Source organism: Gopherus flavomarginatus, chromosome 6, assembly GCF_025201925.1.
Source record: "Gopherus flavomarginatus isolate rGopFla2 chromosome 6, rGopFla2.mat.asm, whole genome shotgun sequence".
In the NCBI taxonomy this organism is placed as follows: domain Eukaryota; kingdom Metazoa; phylum Chordata; order Testudines; family Testudinidae; genus Gopherus; species Gopherus flavomarginatus.
The window spans coordinates 119,851,547-119,873,972 of NC_066622.1; the positions used below are offsets into that span (position 1 = coordinate 119,851,547).

General features: G+C 39.8%; 1 protein-coding gene across 1 annotated transcript in view; it reads left to right on the forward strand.

Moving 5' to 3' along the window:
• CPXM2 (carboxypeptidase X, M14 family member 2) overlaps window positions 1-22,426 on the forward strand; it is a 121,866-nt gene that overhangs the window by 38,977 nt on the left and 60,463 nt on the right. Inside the window, exon 4 of the mRNA XM_050959402.1 lies at window positions 8,756-8,895. Within this exon, the coding sequence (XP_050815359.1) occupies window positions 8,756-8,895 (140 nt within the window). The remainder of the gene's footprint in view (window positions 1-8,755; window positions 8,896-22,426) is intronic.

The window sequence follows — 22,426 nt, forward strand, 5'->3', positions numbered from 1 at the left end:
TCTTGATCAGTGTCCAACTCTTCTTCCTGCAAATGAACTGCTGCCACTTGCTGTTGCCTAGCAGTTCTCCAGACTCCACTGGCTGTGACTGTAATATCTGTACCAATTTTTAGAGAGTGACTCCATTTTTCTCCATAGCGAAGCTCATGCTTCCATCTAGGTGGTTGCCTGAAGGCTGCAGTGTACTCCCCAACCAAGGGCCCTTTAACCCCGAAGGCCATTCTTTTTATTTATTTATTTATTTATTTTATTTTTATTTCAAAAAAATTTTCAGTTGTGTTCTTCATTCTCCAGTTTCAGATCTTTGTTTAGAAAATTGATCTGTTTTCCTACTGCACAAACAAATGCTTCAGCCTGTCATAACTCTGCTAGATGCAATGTCTTATTCCACATATCTATTGCCATTTCCATGTATTATGTAAATTCTGGCAAACATTCTCTTCATTTTCTGAACTTTCAGGTTTGTTTTGGTTATTTTCTGGTATACATACTTTCATGATCCCATCACTCTGTGAGGCTTGTGTATATAAATAACGTGAGTACCTAATCTATGGCAATGTTTAAATTTAGGAATTTATCTTTTTTTTTCCTTTTCCTATTTCTCTTCTACAACTTTATCTCTAACAGACAGCTCCAGTAATCTTCAAATTGCACACTTTCTACATTATAGCGCCCACCTAGATAAGCATTCAGTAATCCCTTAAACCAGCTCAAACATTTTGAGTACTTACCATGACTGACAGTGCATGTAAAAGTGCATTCTGCAGTTCTTTTTCTTTTTCAGATACTCCTAGTTTGCAGCCTGGCCTAAAATGACTAAGGTTTCAATATATTCAAGTTGGCGTCATCACTTTTTACGGATTTCCTCAGTCCCTTAATTTTGCATGTTCAACTTCAGTTCAGGATTATGATCTCTGATTTTTGGTGATACTTTCTTATAAAAGTCCCATTTATATATTTCCCAATTTGGGGAAAAATACTGTCTTTGTTTCAGTTTTGACATTTAGATTAATTTACAAGTACTTTATTGAGAGCTGAGGTTAAAGTCAATTACACAGTGAAGACAGGCTTTAGAGTTTGAGACGGAAGTGCAAGTATGTGTATTTGGTTGTTTGTGCTGTATGCAGTTGTGTATTTATGTGCACTCCTTAAGTGTACAGTAATCAGAGTGAAATTCAGCCCTGGACAGTGGATCAGCATATTATCTATGCACTTCAGTCCCACTTACCTTCTGGTTAGAAGGTTTAATTTTGATGAAGGTGATGCATAGAACTTTGCATGCCCTGTGAATTTCACCCCAGTATGCACACAGTAGATTCCACTCTTTTAAGTATCAGAAGATGAGTTTGTGTGTAGACTTGTTTCTTTGTCACTGTTACAGGATAGAGCAAACAATGAAATCCACAATCAATGGTGGCTGAACTTTGTCCTCACTCATAACTATTTCACATTTGGGGACAATGTGTACCTTCAAATCAGCAGCACTGCTATAGGTACCCGCATGGTCCCACAATACGCCAACATTTTCATGGCTGACTTAGAACAATGCTTCCTCAGCTCTTGTCCCCTATTACTCCTACTCTACTTGCTCTACATTGATGACATCATCATCTGGACCCATGGAAAAGAAGCCCTTAAGGAATTCCATCATGACTTCAACAATTTCCACCCCACCATCAATCTCAGCCTGGACCATTCCACACAAGAGATCCACCTCCTAGACACTATAGTACTAATAAACAATGGCCACATAAACACCACCCTATACCAGAAACCTACTGACCGCTATACTTACCTACATGCCTCCAGCTTTCATCCAGACCACACCACTCGATCCATTGTCTACAGCCAAGCTCTACGATACAATTGGATTTGCTCCAACCCCTCAGACAAACACCTACAAGATCTCTATCAAGCATTCTTACAACTACAATACCCACTTGCTGAAGTGAAGAAACAGATTGACAGAGCCAGAAGAGCACCCAGAAGTCACCCACTACAGGACAGGCCCAACAAAGAAAGTACCACTAGCCATCACCTTCACCCCCCCGCCCAAACTAAAACCTCTCCAGCACATCATCAAGGATGTTCAACCTATTCTGAAGGACGATCCATCACTCTCACAGATCTTGGGAGACAGGCCAGTCCTTGCTTACAGGCAGCCCCCAAACCTGAAGCAAATACTCACCAGCAACCACATACCACACAACAAAAACACTAACCCAGGAACCTATCCTTGCAATAAAGCCTGTTGCCAACTCTTCCCTCATCTATTCAGAGGATACCATCATAGGACCTAATCATGTCAGCCACACTATCAGAGGCTCATTCTCCTGCATATCTACCAATGTTATATATGCCATCATGTGCCAGTAATGCCCCTCTGCCATGTACATTGGCCAAACCAGACAGTCTCTACGTAAAAGAATAAATCAACACAAATCGGACGTCAAGAATTATGACATTCAAAAGCCAGTCAGAGAACACTTCCATCTCCCTGGCCACTTAATTACAGACCTAAAAGTCGCAATATTACAACAAAAAAAACTTCAAAAACAGACTCCAGTGAGAGACTGCTGAATTGGAATTAATTTGCTAATTGGACACCATTAAATTAATTTATTCTTAAATAAAGACTGGGAGTGGATGGGCCATTACATAAAGTAAAACTATTTCCCCATCCTTGTTTTTTCCCCCCTACAGTTCCTCACATCTTGTCAATTGCTGGAAATGGGCCATTTTGATTACCACTACGAACAGTTCTTTTTCTCTTCTGCTGATAGCTCACCTTAACTGATCACTCTCCTTATAGTGTGTATGGTAACACCCATTGTTTCATGTTCTCTGTGTATAGATATCTTCCTACTGTATTTTCCACTGCATGCATCTGATGAAGTGGGATATAGCCCACGAAAGCTTATGCTCAAATTTGTTAGTGTCTAAAGTGCTGCAAGTACTCCTAATCATTTTTTGACTATTACACAAATATGGTACTTAAGTTTCTTCAAACTAAAGAAATGCTAATGACATTTTGCAATTATAATTAAGCAAATGATAGTTATGTTTTTGATGTACTGTATTATGCACCATGATATTTCTATGCTGCCACTCCTTTATGTTGGCAGTAACTACTCTAAAAGGATCATGAGCTGGTTGAACGTATAAGTCCTGAGCAATTTCAGATCTACAAGCTCCCTGTGGTGAAATAATTATTGCCTTTAGAGGATCTAACTGTTGTCCTCATCCCATTAGGAATTATTTACAAGTTAAGCATGGATAGATTTTGCTACAGGTATAAATAATTACTTGCATTGCAGCTGACTTACTGGGTGTTCATTTCACAGAAGACTGAAATTTCTGCCTCTGTATTTTTAGTACATTTAGGGCTTAGTATCTTCACCCTTGCTACAAAAGTAGGCTCTTTGAATTGTCATAGTATGGGACAATTTTTATTGTCTTGTATTTGGAAGAAGAACCATAATTATGAATTGAGAAGACATGCTCTGCTGTCATATTAAAAAGATGGATGAACTTTCTATGAGACTTCAGCCTTACTTCTAAATATACACTCTGGTACCAGATGAACAATCATTTGCACCCACAATTTTGCTTGAATTTCAGTGTCTAACAGCTGAATTTACAGGGACTTGATATGCAAGCAATGATCTGCTGAAATCCTATTTAGCTGTGCATGCACATTTTTTATATTATATTTTATATAATTTTTTAATCATTGCAGGTGCAATTTTAGAGGGCATTTTAAAAAAAGCACATACCAGGAAAATATATATATAATTGCATATATTGAATGTTATACGTAGCACTTATAAAAATGTTTGGATTGAAAGATCTCAAACCGCTGAACAGCGGTAAGCAAGCATTACTATTCCAACTTTACAACTGGTGAAATTGAGTCCTACAGAAGTTAAATGACTTCTCTAAGAGCACACTGAGTCAATGGCAGAACTGGAAGTAGAACCCATGGCACTTGATTCTGTCTAAAATCCTATGAACTTGGCCACTATCTCAAAAATGTGCTGATATATTTAATAGAAGTGCTTTAATTAATGGGAGATACATATCTGCAGGCATAACTGGGTCCTATGTTGTACTTTAATACCACATTTATAGGTGTAGATTCACAGAGTTCAAGACCAGAAGATACCATAGTGATCGTGTGGTCTGACTTCTTGTACAACACATAGAACTCTTTTCCCCCACCCCCATAATTGCTAGAACATATCTGAGGTGGGTGTGAATGTGTAAAAATAAATAAATAAACACCTTGCTGTTAAAAAATGTACACCTAATTTCCAGTCTAGATTCAACTGTCAGCCATTGTCTGCAACATTGAATAATACAATATATCATACCAAAATGAGGGAACTCAAAAGTAGTCAGAACCTGCACTAAGATACACCCTGTGCTAACTCATTGACTTTACTAGTGGGCACAGCAACAAAGAACTTGCTTTGGCATGTATTATATGGTAAAAAAGTCTGTCCTTGCTCCCACTGAAGTCATTGAAAGTGCTGCCATTTAGTTCCACATGCCAGCACTGGGTTAAAAAACAATATATTTGAGAGCTGAGCCATAATCAAAACTCCATAAACAGATTTCAGATCCAGATCTTGTCTTATATCTGGGTTTGCAATCTGTAGCGGTCTGCATCAGATTACCAGTCCTGAACACCTGGAACTTTGAAAAAGTTCCAACTCCAAGTTCAAGAACATTTAGATTTGGGGATTTGGCTATAGATCCAAATATAATGTAATATAGATCTTTACCAACTTGGACCTGGATTCAGAGTTTGAAATCTCTAAAATGGAAGTATTTAACATGCAAATTAAAAGACTAAAATTGTCTGATTTAATACTTTGGTTGACTTTCAGCCCATCTTCTCTCCTGCTTCCACTAATCCCTTCATCCTATTAGTTATAAATTTACTGAATCAGTGCTTAAAAATGAACTCTCAAAATATTACACTTTTGGCCATGCTTAAATCATAATTCTAATCCCTTAACTCCCTTAAATACATGGAAGTTTAAATTGATGTAAATATTTTACATGGGAATGTATATTTTGATCCATCTTTGGCTGAACATTTGATTATAGGTATCACATAACCAGGAATGAAAATTACAATCACGAAAAGAGGTCTATCACAACTTAAACTACTAAGGAGTTAATTAAGAACATAAGTTTATGAAAACAAAATATAAAGGTGGCCATAAGGCAAGTTTAAGGACTTCAAATATCTTTTTAAAAACAAATTACAATACCATGGCTTTAAAAAATTTAATTAATTTTAGGATATTTTTCCCCAGGAAAAGCCTATTTTAAGAATTTTTGATGAATTAAGCATCTTGATTTTTAAAAATAGTATATTTAAACAGCAATAAACAAATTGCTGATAAATTACATAGTAAATGTTCTAGTAGCTGGAGAAAAGTTGAAGGAAAAAACAGAATAGAAACAAGTATCACAAGACTTCATCTTTATGCCCTCTTTCTGTCCCTGACTCAGAAAAGCACTTAAGCACATGCTTAAGGCTCAGCATGTGCTGAAGTCCAGGCATATTCAGCAAAACTTTTAAAGGTCTGCTTAACTTTTACTATGTAATCTCATTTTATTGAAAGTAATGGGCCTTAAGGATGTGCTTCAGTGACTTGTACAAACAATGCTTCTTGTATACCGCTGGTCTTGTTCTTCTCCATTCTCCTTTCTATCATCCACTGCCACGTTCACCTTTTCCTCACCCTCAGATGTCCCATTTATAAAGCAATGGTCTCATTCTGAATTAGAGGTTGGCCTGAACCAAAACCTCAATCAACTTTGATTTAACTTTGCTGGAGTTTGGATCTTAACTTTACAGTTCAAGGCCTATCTCTCTTTCAACATATTTTATTTCATCATCTCCATTGAGTGGAGACTCAGTTTCATGGCAACACTACCAGTTAGTTACTTTCTGGATTACATTGTAGCAGGAGCCAACCAGCAACAGAGTCATAGAGTTTAAGGTCAGAAAGGACCACCCGATCATCTGGTCTGACATCCTGCATATCACAGACCATCAACACCATCCAGCCCCTGCACACTGGATCAAAAACTTAAATTACACTAAAGCATTACAGCTCCCAGGAGACTAGACCAGTATGGACCATTGGCAGAGAATAGGAGGGACCAAGGTGCACCAGTGTGAGGCACCTGCAAGGGCAAGTAAATGATTCAATAAGATATATCCAGATAATCTTGGCATGAGGCATGCACCCACATGCTACAGAGGAAGGCAAAAAAACTCCAAGGTCACTGCCCATCTGAGCTGTGGGAGAATTCCTTCCTGACACCATGATCAGTTAGAGTGTCTCTGAGCAAGTAAGCAACAACCAGCCAGCCAAGAATCTGAGAGAGAGAATGCTCAGTACCACCTCAAAGCCCTGACCCTCCCCTTCCAATGTCCCATCTCCAGCCATGGTAATCCCTGATGCTTCAGTGGAAGGAAACAAAAATAAGTGCTGGAACTAGGGGTGCTGCCCCATTCCTTGGCTTGAAGTGGTTTCCATTACATATACAGGGTTTATAGTTCAGTTAAATGGCTTTCAGCATCCCCACTATAAAAGTTGTTCCAGCACCCCAATGATGATGATAATAATGATGATAAAAACACACCAGAAATCACTGGAAGGAAACAAAATCTATCCCTGCAGATGGCTGGCTGACTGGTCAAAAACTTGTGGGCTTTGAAGGGCATGTTCACTCAAAGTTGAAGGATTATTGTTAGTCAGGGGGCCAGAACCTCAAGTCAGTACTTCAGTGGAACTATGCCTATTTAAACCATTTACACTAACAAGCCAGGGCTTGATTCTTCTCTCTCTCATACCATATTTACACTAGTTTAACTCCATAGACTTCAGCTGAGTTACTTCTGATTTTATATTGGTGCAAGTGAAAGAGTCAATCTCTGGTCCTGAAGCACTGTTGTGTTACCTTAGTTTTACGTCAATGTAACTCCATTTTAAATCCATGGAGTTACAACAGTGCAAACTAGACTATTGCAACGGTGAATCAAGCCCCCTTGGGAGTCTTGACTTTCCTTGACAAGTAACTTTGTCACATCCTGATAGTTCATATTTCACGTCATCTTAAAATGTATTTTTAACTAAACCTCCCTGGAAAAAAGTAATGACGCTTCTCCATAAACAATCTTGGCAATGTTCCTATTTAGTTTCTGTCTTATTTTCCCAGTATTTGCCTCTTTCTGAAGAATTTATCTTTCAGTGTTGATAGAATTTCCCCTACCCCTTGCAGTTGGACTTGCGTGTAAACTTCATTTTCTGTGTTATAATTTGATTGGGTTTTATCAAATTTGGAAAAATCAGGAATTCTAACTGAACTAATGTGAAATCAAAGACTTTGGGTGTGTGACCTCACTAGAATCTCAACTTTGATCACCTCAGAAGTTTAGACTTCTAGATTCAAGTATGGATCTAAGTTATTGAATGTTTAGTCAGATTGCGTGAATCATCCCTTATGTGTCAGGCATTAATTCTCTAGACATTTCCCAGATGTATAACCCACATGCTTACTTCCATATACACCAATGAAATCGTATCACAGAAAAAATGCATTTTTACCTGTGTTTTATACTGTTTATCTTTAATGCATATATATAAAGTCTCCCTGGCTAGCTCTTGGGAGTTGTTTGGGAGATACCAAGCATTACAACTGCCTGTGAGCCATTCTTGGAATTGCCAGGACTGCAAAGAAGTGCACTTTATAACTCCTGAAAAACAGAGTAAAGAGGAAGTATACAAGTGTTTAAAAGCCTGTGTGTAGTGGCTTTGAACAAAGCAAAGAGCCTCTGTCCTTTATAATAGCAATAACCACCTGGGTGCAGGGTATTTACAGGGGCTTACTAACCAGGTGAAGCTAACAGCCCTCAGAGTGCCACCACACATAATTACATTGCAACTAGTCATAACTTCCCAGGAAATGGCCTATGATCAGGTAGCTATTGCTTAATTGCAATTTCCTCAGATTCAGTTGCATTCATCTGGATTTTATATGGCCAGCTCTGAGTCATTCCTCCTCATTCGAAAAAGTTGGAAGACTGTGCTTGACAAATACAATACATGTAAGACATTTATGGTTAGTGGTTTACATGCAGGACTAGGCATCAAGTATTCCTGAGTTCTGTTATAATCTCTGACCCTGACTAGTTGTGAGGCCTGGATGTCCCCAGTGATGGAGATTAATGTCCCTGAGTGGAATGTGTTGATCCCATTTGCATGTTCTCCAAAACTACTTTTGGAGGAGAAGGCCAGGGTTTCACAGCAGAGGAGTCTTTCCTCTAAGTGAGTCAGTTTATCACAGAGACATTTGCACATTTGCACAGTTCAGAAGACCACATGGGTAATTTGTGCTGGACAGAGACCTTTCTGAGACTGCTGGCACAGAAAGGTAGGTTGGGTTGAAGCCCTGTTCAAAATCAGGCCAGTCAACTCTAAATTAAATTTATGTGTCAGGATCTTGGCTTTTTAAATGATTTTAAAATATTTTTCCACTTTGGCCACGATGTTTGCTTTCCCAATGTATATAGATCCTGAGAAGGGGCACTCCATCAAAATCTTAAAACATATGTGTGACCAAAGGAAGGAATGGAATGAATGATGATTTCATGTTCTCTTATTTTTTCCATGAAAGGCTTTTGATTTATCAATGATGATTTATAAAGACAACTTTGCCTTCTTTTCAGGCAGGTGTTAATGAAAATGATTTTTATGATGGTGCTTGGTGTGCAGGACGAAATGACCCATATCAGTGGATTGAAGTAGATGCTCGAAGGCTAACAAAGTTCACTGGCATTATCACACAAGGGAGAAACTCTCTCTGGTTGTAAGTACATGCTAATTTTGCTGTCTATGATTCTAAAGTTTGATCTAAGTTTGTTCATTTTTTTCCTCAAGAAAGAAAGGGAAAAAGAAGAGATGATGGGACAGAATAGTTAGAGCAAGCAATTAAACAGAAAAAAAGATAAATGCATGCTGTTTATAAAGTATTGTGTATATGGAAAACAAATCTGAAGGTAGCAAATTACCACACCCTTAAACTACACCTCAAGAAAGCAGGACAACACACTTTAACCCTCATCATTACCACTTAAATGATGAGTAACCCTGTGTACCCAAATACAATTATTTAAACCAGTGTGCAATTTCCTGATATGTTTCCTGTCTGTTTTCCAATATTTAACAAATATCCATTTTTCATTCATGATGGACTATAATCTCTAATCCCCAAAATGTATTAGTACATCAGCAATCACAAATTAATTTTATACACTGGAGTCACATAAATTAAGTCAACGTTGGCAATAATATTTATTTGCACATCACCTCATTTCAAAAGGATATAAAAAGATTTTAAAAAATCTGAAGATATAACAACAAAACATGATATACATTTTGATCAGAGTTCCTGCATCTGCTACTGCACTAAGCATGTTCCTTCTGGTTGGAGTCCATCGAGTTGAGTGTGGCCAGTAAGCTTGCCTCATTCTACAACATCTCCAAGGGACATCCTGCCAGAAAAGGGACAGCTCCTCCTCTCTCCTTGGAGACTGTGGCCTATGTACCCCATTCTGGAAAAGCAGAACCCAGAAACTCAGATGCTGTCCCTTGTAAATACTGAAAGCATTCTGGAGTCCCATGTCTGGCAGCAGAGTGAGGGATCTGACCTATGAATCTCACACAGTTGATGTTTTGCATTTGCAGTTATCTGTTTTTACACACATAATTGCACATTTTGTGTGCAAAAAAACCTCTTCATGACCAGGCTCCTTTTTAGAATATATAGCTTAGGCACCTATAGTATTTTTGAAAATTCATCCTGTTAGGTCTACCATTCAAATTATCTCTGCGTTGAACCATCAGCCTTTTGCTGGAGTAATATGTCCTTGCGGAATTTTTACCTCCCCAGTTGGCATAAAAATGCAAAATCACTGAAGGAGTTGATAAGACTACATATAATAGCACAGAGAACTGGACTGATATTAAGCAGGCCTGCATTCTATTCCAGCCTCTGCCATTGGCCTGATGGCTGACCTTGGACAACTCACTTCGCTTCAGTGTGTCTCTGTGTCCCCATCTATAAAATGGGGATATTGATACTGACCTCCTTTGTGAAGAGCTAGGTGGAATTTTTTATTATTCGCTGCCCAGCATGGCCTCACTCATGGACAACAGAGCAAGCGCTGCACATACTTTGTGAAAGCATTAATTAGAAAGGGAAATCTATCCCTTCTACTCCTCTCTCTGCTAGAGATTTCCAGGTGCTTACCTGCTCCTTGCCTGCGGCCATACTTGGGCCCAATGGAGTTGTACGTGGGGCAAAAAGAGGGAGAAAATATTTGAATTTTCTTTAAATGCTCCTTTCTCTGTGCCTGATTCTGATTAACATTGATGCAAGTGACATCAAAAGTGCCCCCGCTGAAGTCAGTGGAGCTACCCCACTATAAAAGCAATTAGAATTAAACCCTACAAGTACAATGTTCTCTTAAGGAATATAGTGTATATTTTGCATCTTAATCATGCAATATACATTCAAATCCTCCTTTGACCTCTCTGCATTATTCAAGCACGTAATCCCATTGGTACTATTGCAACTACTTCAGTGAGTAGGGGGTTGCAGGATTTAACAAGATCTGTATCCCATACCGTAAAAGAGTGTTAGAAAAACAATCACTCTGGTAAAAACAAACTCCCTTTTTATACCGTAATTTCCGGTATTGATTTTCTTTTTCATACTGGTGTGGGAGTGGGAGCCTTTGACGACGAGTTTGCTATAGTTATTCCTCATTGTTCTGTGATAGGTAATTACTGTAGCAAAGGATCAGACATCTCCTGTATTTATACATTAGACATCCCTTGTGCCAGCTATTATTTATACCAGCACATAACTTCTTTGTCTTGTCATGTTGCTGGGTTTTAGTTTATATTATGCAGTTTGCATCAGGGCAAGAGGCCCTATTTACATTTGACACACATTGACTTCTTGGTTTTTAAACTTCTGAACAAGGTGCATGATCCTGTCCTCATTAAAGGCAATGGGTAGAACTCTTACTGACTCTCAGAAGGAGCAGGGTTCAATTTCCTTCTCATGTACCCATGCATCTGCATAGTGCCTGTCTCAGATGTTCAGGCCAGGCTCAAAATTCAGCCCTTCTTAAGTAATGACAGTGTGCATGCTTTCAAATAGCCCCTGGGGCTTGATCCTGCTTTAGTAAAGTGCCAAACCATTATTGCCTACCACAGGAACAGGATCAGGTCCTTATTTAATATTTGACTCCCATTTGTAAATTGTAACTTGTTTTTGTGCTATTTGATTTGGTTAAACTCTGCTCTTTTAATCTCCTATCTCAGAGATTGTTTAAAAGCAGAGATTCCATGTTAAGCTTAAGAGGGCTGATAAATGAATCTGGAATGACAAAGCGTAATTTTAAAACACTAGAGGAAAAATATTTGCTGCAATGGATGCTTAACTTTTGCTGTCAACCTTCCTAACATGCAGTATGTGTGTGTTTGCATTTTATAGATAGCCTATCAGTTTGAAGCTTTACCAGGGCATGTGCTTTTATGGTTTTTCAGAAAAACACAATGCATTTTAAATGACTCAAAAGAGATGGTGTAAATCTTCATCCAGATGAATATGCATCTGCTATGTCATGCAAGTTTATTTGTAAGCTTAACTAGTACAGGTTTCTTGGTTTTATTTGGATCATGAAGAAAATATGTTCCTAGCTATCATGTATTCAGCCCAAAAGTGTGAGGGGCAGTACTCATCTTCAGAATAGATGACTAACTAGGAGTGATGACAGACAAGTGGGATTTAAAGAGAAGAAGGATAAAAGTGACTAATATTATGGGATTGCTTTAGCTAGTTCTGAACACCTAGGTCTTGAATTTTCAAACACATTCGTGTAGGCACCAAAACAGGTGTCCAGATTTTGAGAACACTTCAGAATGTTACCTGCAGTGCTCTTTTAATCTGACTGTAGATGTCACCATCTGAATTTCTGGATGCTGAACTTTCTTGTGAAAATCTGGCCCACAGTGGTATCAGGTTATATTTTGTTTTTAAATATTTTTATTGTTTCTAAATAACTGTACCCTTTAATGTGTGTCTACTTTCCTTTGTTCCTTCCTCATCATTTGATCAAGCAAGGAAGGATGGTAAGAAGAGAATAGGGAAATGCAGGGGGGAATGATACATTAATAGGTGGATAGAGAGGGATAGAAAAGGGAGGATAAAAATAGAGATGGTGAGGGAGAAGTATATGATATATGGTGGGGAGAGCTCAGTGGTTTGAGCACTGGCCTGCTGAACCCAGGGTTGTGACTTCAATCCTTGAGGGGGCCATTTAGGGAGATGGGGCAAAAATCTGTTGGATGATTTTAATTGGGGATTGGTCATGCTTTGAGCAGGGGGTTGGACTAGATGATCTCCTGAGATCCCTTCCAACCCTGATAGTCTATGATGATGGGGGAGGGAAGTGAGGTAGGTCAGCAGGGGAAGTGATGGAAGCAGATGTTAGAGTCCAAAAGGAGAAAGTCTAGTACTGGGAATGTTTGGTGATATCAGGAGGTGAAAGTTCTTTTCTGCTGCCTGCATTAATGGCTGTAGGACTTCAGATGGCTTAACGGCCTTTTACATGCTACCCTAGTAGCTGCTTCTGACAGGATGATGGGCCTCCTCATGGTTTGGGTAGACTGAGTGGCCTGTTGTCCCAGAGTGGCTGGTCACTGGTCTGATGGAGGTAGGAGGGAAGGGGATTCATAGACCTGGCTCTCTCCCCTGGTTCCTTGCTGCTGTTGACTGGGAGGGCAGTCAAAGTGACTATGGCCCAAAGGCCTGTATAAGAAGATGCTGTTGTATCACCTGAGGTACTGTCTCATTTTTTAATTAAAACAAAGACATGAATATTCCTTATTCAAATAGAACACATGTTGGCAAAGAGCCAGGGAATACCCATCTGCTGAGTTATGCTGTGTTAAAGGAAAACATAGCCAAGCTTACTAGACTGTAGGAGACTTGATTCAAACCTTGGAGAGTTTACCAGTGAGAAAAAAATGAAGGCACCAAAATATACTAGCCTCTTGCAATCAGGCCAGGAAAAGCCACAGGTTATCACTGGGTCAAGGAATTGATCAGATCAAGTTTAGTTAGTGCTCTGTGTTGTTGGAAATAAAATTCAAATGCTAGACTCTTCACCTCCCCTCACCCTTTGCACAGGAATACAAGTCTGAAAACTCTATAGAAATGCCATGTTTCCAGGGTGTGGACTGTCATGTTACAGTAATAAAGAATCACAGAAGTCACTTTCTCTAAACACTGAACAAGGAACTTTATTACAGCAAGAAAAAATAATTTCAAAGCAACTCTGTTTTTCACTGTAGAGGTTCTGCCTAGGTTAGAACCTGCTATAGATTTAAAGAAACCATACACATAGTCTAGGGTGACCAGACAGCAAGTGTGAAAAATCGGGACAGCAAGTATGGAAAAAACGGGTGGGGCTAAAAGGCACCTATATAAGATAAAGCCCCAAATATTGGGACTGTCCCTATAAAACTGGGACATCTGGTCACCCTAGCTTATCCTCAAAAGCAGAGGGCATGTGCAGAGGGCCATTGCCACACACTCCAGTGTGTGGCAGCACAAAGGTCTTTGCCACTCACTGAAGATCAGGAATATTGGTGGAAACAGAGGAGGATGGGAGCATGGCCAATGGGCCTATTCATAGTATAGATGCAGTGGCTCAAAAGCTTGTGTAGTTAATGGAGGCAGCTGCTTCTCCTTTATACCTGGTAGTGGCAGCTGAAGCCTGGATTTACTGGTGATCCAGTCCATATAAACAGTTCCTAGGGATAAAGCCCTTCTAGTTTGTTTATGGAAACAGTTTTGTTCATGGAAACAGGTTTTGGCCTTAAGGGCATATCATGGAGAGCATTCAAGTTCATTCTCCTCCAGGGAAAAAAAAAATGGATGAAGTGAAAAGCATGCGGGGACACTTACTGGGTGGAATATGAAAAGCGCCGCTTTTTCCAATTTATTGCATCATCACAAACCAATCCATTCTATTCCTATCAACATCAGCATTGTTATTTGCACCACAAAATGTCTAGGAATCTGGTCACCATTCAATGTACCTCTCTTCTGAGTCCCATCCTGCTGCAAGTTCCTTGCATGCACTGACTCACCGGGAGGCCCTACACCATATCTGAAGTGACAGCCCAGTGGCAGCAACTGGTGAGGCTTTTCCCGAGAAACTGAAGAGAAACTTAGAAAATCCAAATAACAAAAGAGAAGAAATGAAGGGATGGGAAGAAGGGGAGGAAGAGAAAAATCAAAGGAAAGCAGGAGAGGAGGAATGAGCACGGTTTGAGGGAAGCTGGAGGATGTTTAAATACTGTTCCAGAAGTACAAGGAAGTAAAAATTAGAGAAATAGAATCAACCTGAGAGAGAGGCAATGGCACTAAGTAACAACTCACTCTAAAAAAGGGTGACAAAAGGTCCAGAAATGAGGGAAGGAGTGGAGAGAATGAGAAATACAGGAAGGAATGCAATGTGAAATTGGGATAAACTCAAGGTGGAATGGGGCAAAAGAAAAGGAGGAAAGGGAAACAAATGAAAGGACATATGGAGAGAAGCAAAGGAAACAGGTTAGATGAGACGTGGTAGAGAAGAGACAATAGAGAGGAAAGGAGAGGAGAAAAGAGGCAGCCAGAAGCAGGTATCAAAATATCAGCTCTTACCACGCCCCCTTCCTTGCCCCTAAAATAATTGCTGTGAATTGTTCCACCTCAGTTATTCCCATTGCAATCTGTTACCTTGTTCATGCCTCCCCTCCATCTCTGACTGGGGGATTTGCTCATTCTTCCCAGCAGCTAGTGAACACTTGTTTCAGAGCTTAAACATGAGAACAACAGACAAGTGTGGAGAAAGGCCAATATGGAGCAACAACTCTTGGAAGTGAAGAGTAGGAGGTGAGAGGAAGGGACAAACAAACATGTCAGCATTGAGTAATTCATTCATCATTCTTATTTTCTTCAGAAGAGAAGTAATTTCAACTCCATAGGCCAAATTCTGCACTCTGTTATAGACAGAAGTCACCTGGAATTCCACCCTTTTATAAAAGAAGCAAAAATGGACTCCTAGAGGAGATTTCACAGATTTTGATGAGTCCTCTTCCTTCAGTGATTAAATAAACACAAGGACTCAGTGAACAGTTGTTTAGATGCTGCAGGCATTGTTAGGAAGTCTGAAGCCATATGAAAATTGTCTGGTTAAATTCATCATCATCATCAACTCTAAAAACTACTGAGGTTTGTCAAAACTTTTGCAAAAGCTTGCAAACCTCCTAAGCAAAGCTGGGTCCAGTTGCAAGTGAAACTGGTTGGTTTCTGCTTTTATCCTGAAGTGGGGTGGAACCCAAAAATGTAACAAATGTGGGCTGAGATCTATGCAAAGCACAAGTGTGGTACTGGATAGAGTGCCAGCCTTTTCTGGGCTGTTGAGTATGACTGTGTCCTAGGGAGTCATGAATTTGAGGAGCAGTTTCATTGTTTCAGCATGAATACCAGCTGATTAAGAGAGACATTAACAATAGTTCTTTGCAAAGCCATTTTGCCTGTCTTCTCAGACAAAAGAAAGTTGCCAGGGTGCCGCAACCTTTTAGAAAGGGATGTGAAGTCCTCTCCTGAGAAATGGATGATATTAGCTGATGGGATTTATCTGGGATGCAGAGGAGTTGTGGCTGAGTATTCTTGGAAAAGTGTGTAATATGTAATGAGTCATTACTGCCAAGGTATCTCTGTGTTTTTATGAGCCACGCATTTTACACAACTGTTCAACACTATTCTGAGTAGGGCACCGTAAGCATTCTTCTGAAAATGTGAAGAATGTTTTTGAAGAAATTACATGAAGATATTTAAAACATGCACTTTTCTGGCAGAGGAGAAGTAAATGTGAATTGCTGCTATTTTCCAAGTTGCTATCTAAAAGCCTTAGGGGGTCTGTCTCTCATTGCCCAAACAATCTGTGGATAATTTAGCACATCTTTTGTACTAGGAATAGAAAAACATGTCTAAATAGAAGTGTGCAGTCTGAGGACTGTCTTTGGGCTTGAATCTGCTGGGGTTAATGGCAAAACTCATGCATAAGCAGGCAAGTAAAATTGGGGGGGGGGGACGGATATCTCAGTGGTTTGAGCATTAGCCTGCTAAACCTAGAGCTGCGAGTTCAATCCTTGAGGGGGTCATTTGGGGATTAGTCTTGCTTTGAGCAGGGGGTTGGACTAGATGATCTTCTGAGGTCCTTTCCAACTCTAATAACCTATGATGCTAACTCTCCCATTCTCTTCAGTGAGGAGCAGGATTGAAACTGTGAACATCATTCATTTTAAACATAAGGTATTGCCTTAATAATTCCTTTAATGTCATATTAAAGGTCTGCAGATTAAAAAAGGAAACATACTTCAAAAACTACTAGCTCAGAAAAGTTTTAAAGACTAATTTATTTTGTAGGTGTTTTTCTGTTGAGGGTTTTGGTTTTTATTTTATTTTTTTATCTGAGTATTCTACTGTATTTTCTAATTAGTGTGACTGTGTAGGGACTGTGAATTTTGGCTCTGTAATACTATATAGCCCTTTATACTGTATATACAGATTATGAAGTATTTGAGGATCCTTATTGCTTTGTTTTACTAACCCCATGATGAGCTTGCTGGGCTGGCAGTCAAAAAAGCCTCTTCTGATTGGTAAACTGAGCATATATGAGGCCAGGCCATAGGGCCCTCATTCTGTCTGCTGATGTAGCCTCTTAACACCACTATGCCAATGTAAAGGAGCCATAAGGGAGGCATAGACAGTCTTCCATATCTTAGTGAGATTCTGCAGCTGGTGTAGGGATGGTGGAATGGCTCTATCGCCTCCCAGGCCTTATCTTTGTCATAGTAGGAGGACTGATAATGTGTCAGAAGCAAGAATTGCCTCTTACAAACTGGCTCAGTAATCAATTGTGCAGTCACCGGTCTGATAAGAGACCCAACCACTGGGTCCCACACGTGTACAAAGCCAACAGGGTCTGGGTATAGTCTAGTCACTGATTCTTGCTCTGAGACTCTTGGGCATACTCCCAGGCTCAGACCTCTTACCTCACCCTCTTCTGTGGGATGTGGAATGCTGCCTGGAACCAGTGTGTCACATCTTCCAGGCCACCCAGTCACTTACAAATACCCCCTCAAAGTTACATATACACCCTCTGGGCTTCCCAATTTAATCTTTTGAAGGACAATGTGGCAGGACAGCAAGTAAGTAGGCTTACAGAAGGAATTGACTTTAATCTTAAAGCAGGTGAGAGTTAGATCTTTGAAAATTACAGTAGTTTTGAGATGCAGCTTCCCCTAGACTGAGCTTACCTGTTTTTGGGAGTCTGGAGTTCATCAGCACTTCAGTCTGGACAGAGTCTCTCCTGCAAGTCCTTCCTTTGTGTGGCAGGGGCCAGCATGGAGCAGGACCCTACTCTTAAATATGGTCCCTATCTCCTTGCCATGGGCTCAGTCCCCAGTGCAAAAGCATAGTCCATGTGTTCCCCCAAAACCAGAGACTGCTTCTTCCTAGCACTCCCTGAGGCACAAATCCACCAAAGTGGGGTGGGGAGGAAGTGGGGCGGTAGCCCTGCCCCACTTTTACATTGGGCATTGGAGTTCACTAGTTGTGAGGAGAGCATACCGAGCCCAGTAGCGGGTGTGACAGTGTGTTCATTCCCTGCTCACCCTGGAGCTCTGGGTAGGATTGTGCCTAACTGAAGGACAATCCCTCATTCACTAGTTGTGAGGAGAGCATACTGAGCCCAGTAGCGGGTGTGACAGTGTGTTCACTTCCCTGCTCACCCTGGAGCTCTGGGTAGGATTGTGCCTAACTGAAGGACAATCCCTCATGAGTTCATGCAGCTCCCAGCCTCCTCCAATGGGAAGAGTGTCTAAAAGCTGCAATTATGCTCTTAAACTGGAAGATATAAACAAGAGAAAATAAACATGGAAGCCACTTTACCATTCCTACTGAGTAGCTCCTCTGACTGTGACCTGCTCATCAACAGTGCCGGTAACAATGATAAATATTCAACAGAACTGACTTTGGGTCTGATTCTGCTCCCACTGAAATCAGTGGGTACGTTGTGGCTGGCTGCAGTGGTTCACGAGGAGGCTCATACCTTGTATACAGGCGCAAATGAAAACATCTGTGTTGGTTCAGTGCATATTTCAAGACCTGACATAATTATTTGTGATATGGTGATCAGTTATTTCCCACTTCTTGGAGTGTCTTCAATGATGAATCAAAGCAATGAATGAAAAACTGGCATTTTCAGTATCTGGTCTGATGTCTTTGTGTCTGCTTCCCTGGTAACTCATATCTCCATCTGCTTTCCTGGTAGATTCATGCGCAGTGTTTTAAGGGGATCTTTGGCACAGTTTTATAACTTCACGGTATTTTAAAACTAACTAAATAAGGTCATTTAACAATTGTAGGGCCTAGTATTGTGCCATCTAAGTCAATGGTAAAATTTCTGCTGGCTAAAATGGGAGCAGGATTGACCTTTTAGGAGTATTTTTAAAAATAACATTTGTACAATGGGATATGCTCTCCCCTCAGTGAGCATGAATGGCGTTCATTAGCAGTTTCAAAATATGGGGTCCCACCCCCGATTACAGCTAGATTATTTCACTTGTTTTTCAGAGGAATAGAAAATTTCCACCTAAAAATATATGTAATAGTTGAATATAAAAATCCAAAGTACCGCTGTAAATGTTATTGGCCCAAATGTCCCCTCTGCTACACTCATGTAACGTCACTGACATCAATAGAATTTTTTGCGTATGTATCTGAGGGAAGACTTTGCCCTGACAATTTTTTTTTTTAAAAGCATAATCTTTTTTTTCAGCAAATGGTAGAGTTTGATAAAGAGTTTCAAACCAACATTCATTTCAAAATGAGAAGATACTGCAGTACAAAGTAACTGATATATTTTTGTAACAAAGCTCGATCTACCTAAGATGGCATGGCTGTTGCCATCCTAGATCATGGAATGTAGCCTATGCAGGTGCCCAAAGTTGTTGAAAGGATTCCTCAGAATGCTTTGGATCTGTCACTTACTCTGGTTTCCTGTGGTGATAAGAACAAGGGGAACAGAATACCTGCTATACTAGGTCAAACCAATGGTACATCTAGCCCAGTATCCTGGCTTGACAAGGGCCAATACCAGAGCTTAGGGGAAGAGTACAGAATAGGGCAGTTGGAATGATCCACCTGTCTTTCCCTCCCAGCTTCTTTCAGCCAGAGGTTTAGAGTCGCCGCAGTTATAGGGTTGTATCCCTGACCATCTTGGCTAGTAGCCTTTCATGAACCTATTGTAAATGAACTTATCTAGTCTTTCTTTGAACCCAGTTATACTTTTGGTCATCACAACATCCCATGGCAATCGGTTCAATAGGTTAATTGTTCTTTGTGTGAAAAAAATACTTCCTCTTGTTTCGATTCAACCTACTGCCTATTAATTTCATTGGTTAATCCCAGGTTTGTGTGTTTGTGGGAAAGAGTAAATAACACTCCACTTTTTCCACACAATGCATGATTTTTATAGACCTCAATCATATCCCCCATTAACTGTGTTTTTTCTAAAATGAACAGTCCTAATCTTTTTAGTTTCTTCTCATGTGGAAGTCGTTCCATCCCCTTGATCATCTCTGTAGCCCTCCCTGAATCTTTTGTAGTTCCACTATATTGTTTTTTACCAGAACTGGACACCGTATTCATGGTGTAAATGTGCCATGGATTATATAGTGGCCTTACGATATTTTCTGTCCCTTTTCTAATAGTTCCTAACATTCTGTTAGCTTTTTGACCTCTATTGCACACTGAGCTGAAACGTTCAGAAAATATCCATGGTATCTCCAAGATCTTTCTCGAGTAATAGCAGCTACTTTAGAAAGTGAAGGAGTACTTTCTGATGTCTCTTCTCTTATGGAAAGTTGTAGAAAAATATGGTCTTTCAAATGTGTGCATGCAGCTCTGTTAGGTCTTATTTTGAGATTTAGTTCATCTGCTCTCATACTATTGATTCAATAGTGCAGCACTGATTCAGAATATAATACTTAATGAAGACTTAGTTCCATTGTAAAGGCTACAAGCAGTCCGGTGCCACCGGACAGATGAACATTTATTTGGGCATAAGCTTTTGTGGGTAAAAAAATCTCACTTCTTCAGATCCATGCACCTGAAGAAGTGAGGTTTTTTTACCCACGAAAGCTTATGTCCAAATAAATCTGTTAGTCTTTAAGGTGCCACCGGACTCCTTGTTGTTTTTATGGATACAGACCAACACGGCTACCCCCAGATTTTGTAAAGGCTGTTTTTCATGATTGCACCATGCCAACGGGGAAATAGAGACATTCTGCCTTGGAGGGTCACAGTGACAGAGCTTCCTATTTGCATCATGAGTGAGAGTAATTTGTGATATTCCCTTTAAAAAGCTAGAGCACACACCCCTCATTCACCAGACAGCTCTGTGGTATGTACCATATATCCACATACTCCTCTCCTCACCTCACACTCTTTTTTTTAAAGCAAGCTGCACCCAGGGGATAGCAGGTCTACTAGCAGCCAATGCACTTCCTTGAACACAGATGTTGCAGTCTTTTTGTGAAAGGTGCAGGCTCTCTGCTCCTATTGTGCAGCTATGTCAGGCAGAGCCAGGACCTTCTCTTAATTACCAACCATGTTCTCCTCCAGTGCTTGGGATGTAAAGCATTGTGGGTATGTTTTACTTGATGATAATACATTGTCTGTCAGTCTAACTGTATCAGCATCTAGATATGGTGTGGTGGTTATCCTTCCACAGTCAACAGTTACCAAGTTACTACACATTTCCAGGAAACCACAGTTCTGCATATTACTTATATGGTAGCTATTTTTTTCTAGTGTAATTCAATGTAGATGAGTTGTTAGTGCTCCAAATACTGGCTACTTCACAGGAACAGTAGTTACATCTTACATGAGGACTACAAACATGTTTAAATAAAACTTTAACAAATTCAATGGAAATGTCTCAATGTCTTATCCAAATATGGTAGTAAAATCAGTAGCTCCTATGCACTGACATGCAAAGAGCTTTTATGATGTATCAGACCATTACAAACTATTATTTATCCTGACTCCCACTCAGTGCCATGAATATGGAGATTGTGACAGGTTCCTTGAAGTTGATAAGCTCTCACTGCAAGAATTGTCCTAGCTACCATTGAAATCATGTTGGCTCTGTAGATCCTTCGTGCCTAACGGGATTTCACTGGAAATGTCTAAAAATAAATTTAAATAACTAAAACTAAATCAATAATCATGTTGACATAATCACAGATTAATTATGTCATTTATGGCAGTGCATTCTATTCTTAATAAAGAATGCTTTGCGTTAACTGTAGCACTGATATTGCATCTTCTATGATACTGTCTTAATGGAACCATATAATGGTTTGAATTGATTTTATTTTAAAATGGAGGGACAAAGTCCAGATTTGTAAAGGCATTGGTGTGCTTAATGTTGCAACATGTAACTGATTTAGGAGCCTAAACCTCATTTTCAAAAGGGATTTAGGCACTTAGGAAAATTGGTGGGATTTAGGTGTGTAAATGCCTAAATCCCTTTTGAAAATGAGGTTTAGGCTCCTAAATCAGTTACATGTTGCAATGCTGAGTGCAGCAGTGCTCAAGTACAGTACCTCTAAAGATCTGGCCCAAAGACAATAAGACTTCAGCAGCTTAAATGTGGAATGCTCTTGATTGAAGTTAAATAAATCAATTTTGTACCTATATTAATATCACTTCCTGGTTCTTGTATCCTGGGAGGAGCTTTGACACACAACATAGCTTGGAGGCCATTTTAATTAATGCCCTAATCACTGCCCTCTTCAGGATACTTAGCTGATGGTCTAGGCAAGGTGGTCCTGTTTACCTATTTTGAAGTGTATTTATAGGACATCAAGTTCCATTGATGGAGACAACATCATATTGTTAAAGTCATAACAAAAAAAATATTTATAAACACATGTTGAGAATATTTTCAGGGTGCTCATTGAATCACTAGGTGACAGTGGTCAGAGATTAATTGTCATTCCCCAGATGAGTGTTCTTGAACATTTAAGCTAGTATGCAATATGTAGGTGGGGAGGATAGTTTGACACAAACAGAATTTTCTTTCAGCAGTAAGGCTAAGAGATATTAAAAACAGCAACGAGCAAAACAGTTGCACAGGGTAGAGTTCTGTCAGTGCTGATATATAGCCTCAGTGGAGAGGAGTAAGATGACCTCTGACTGA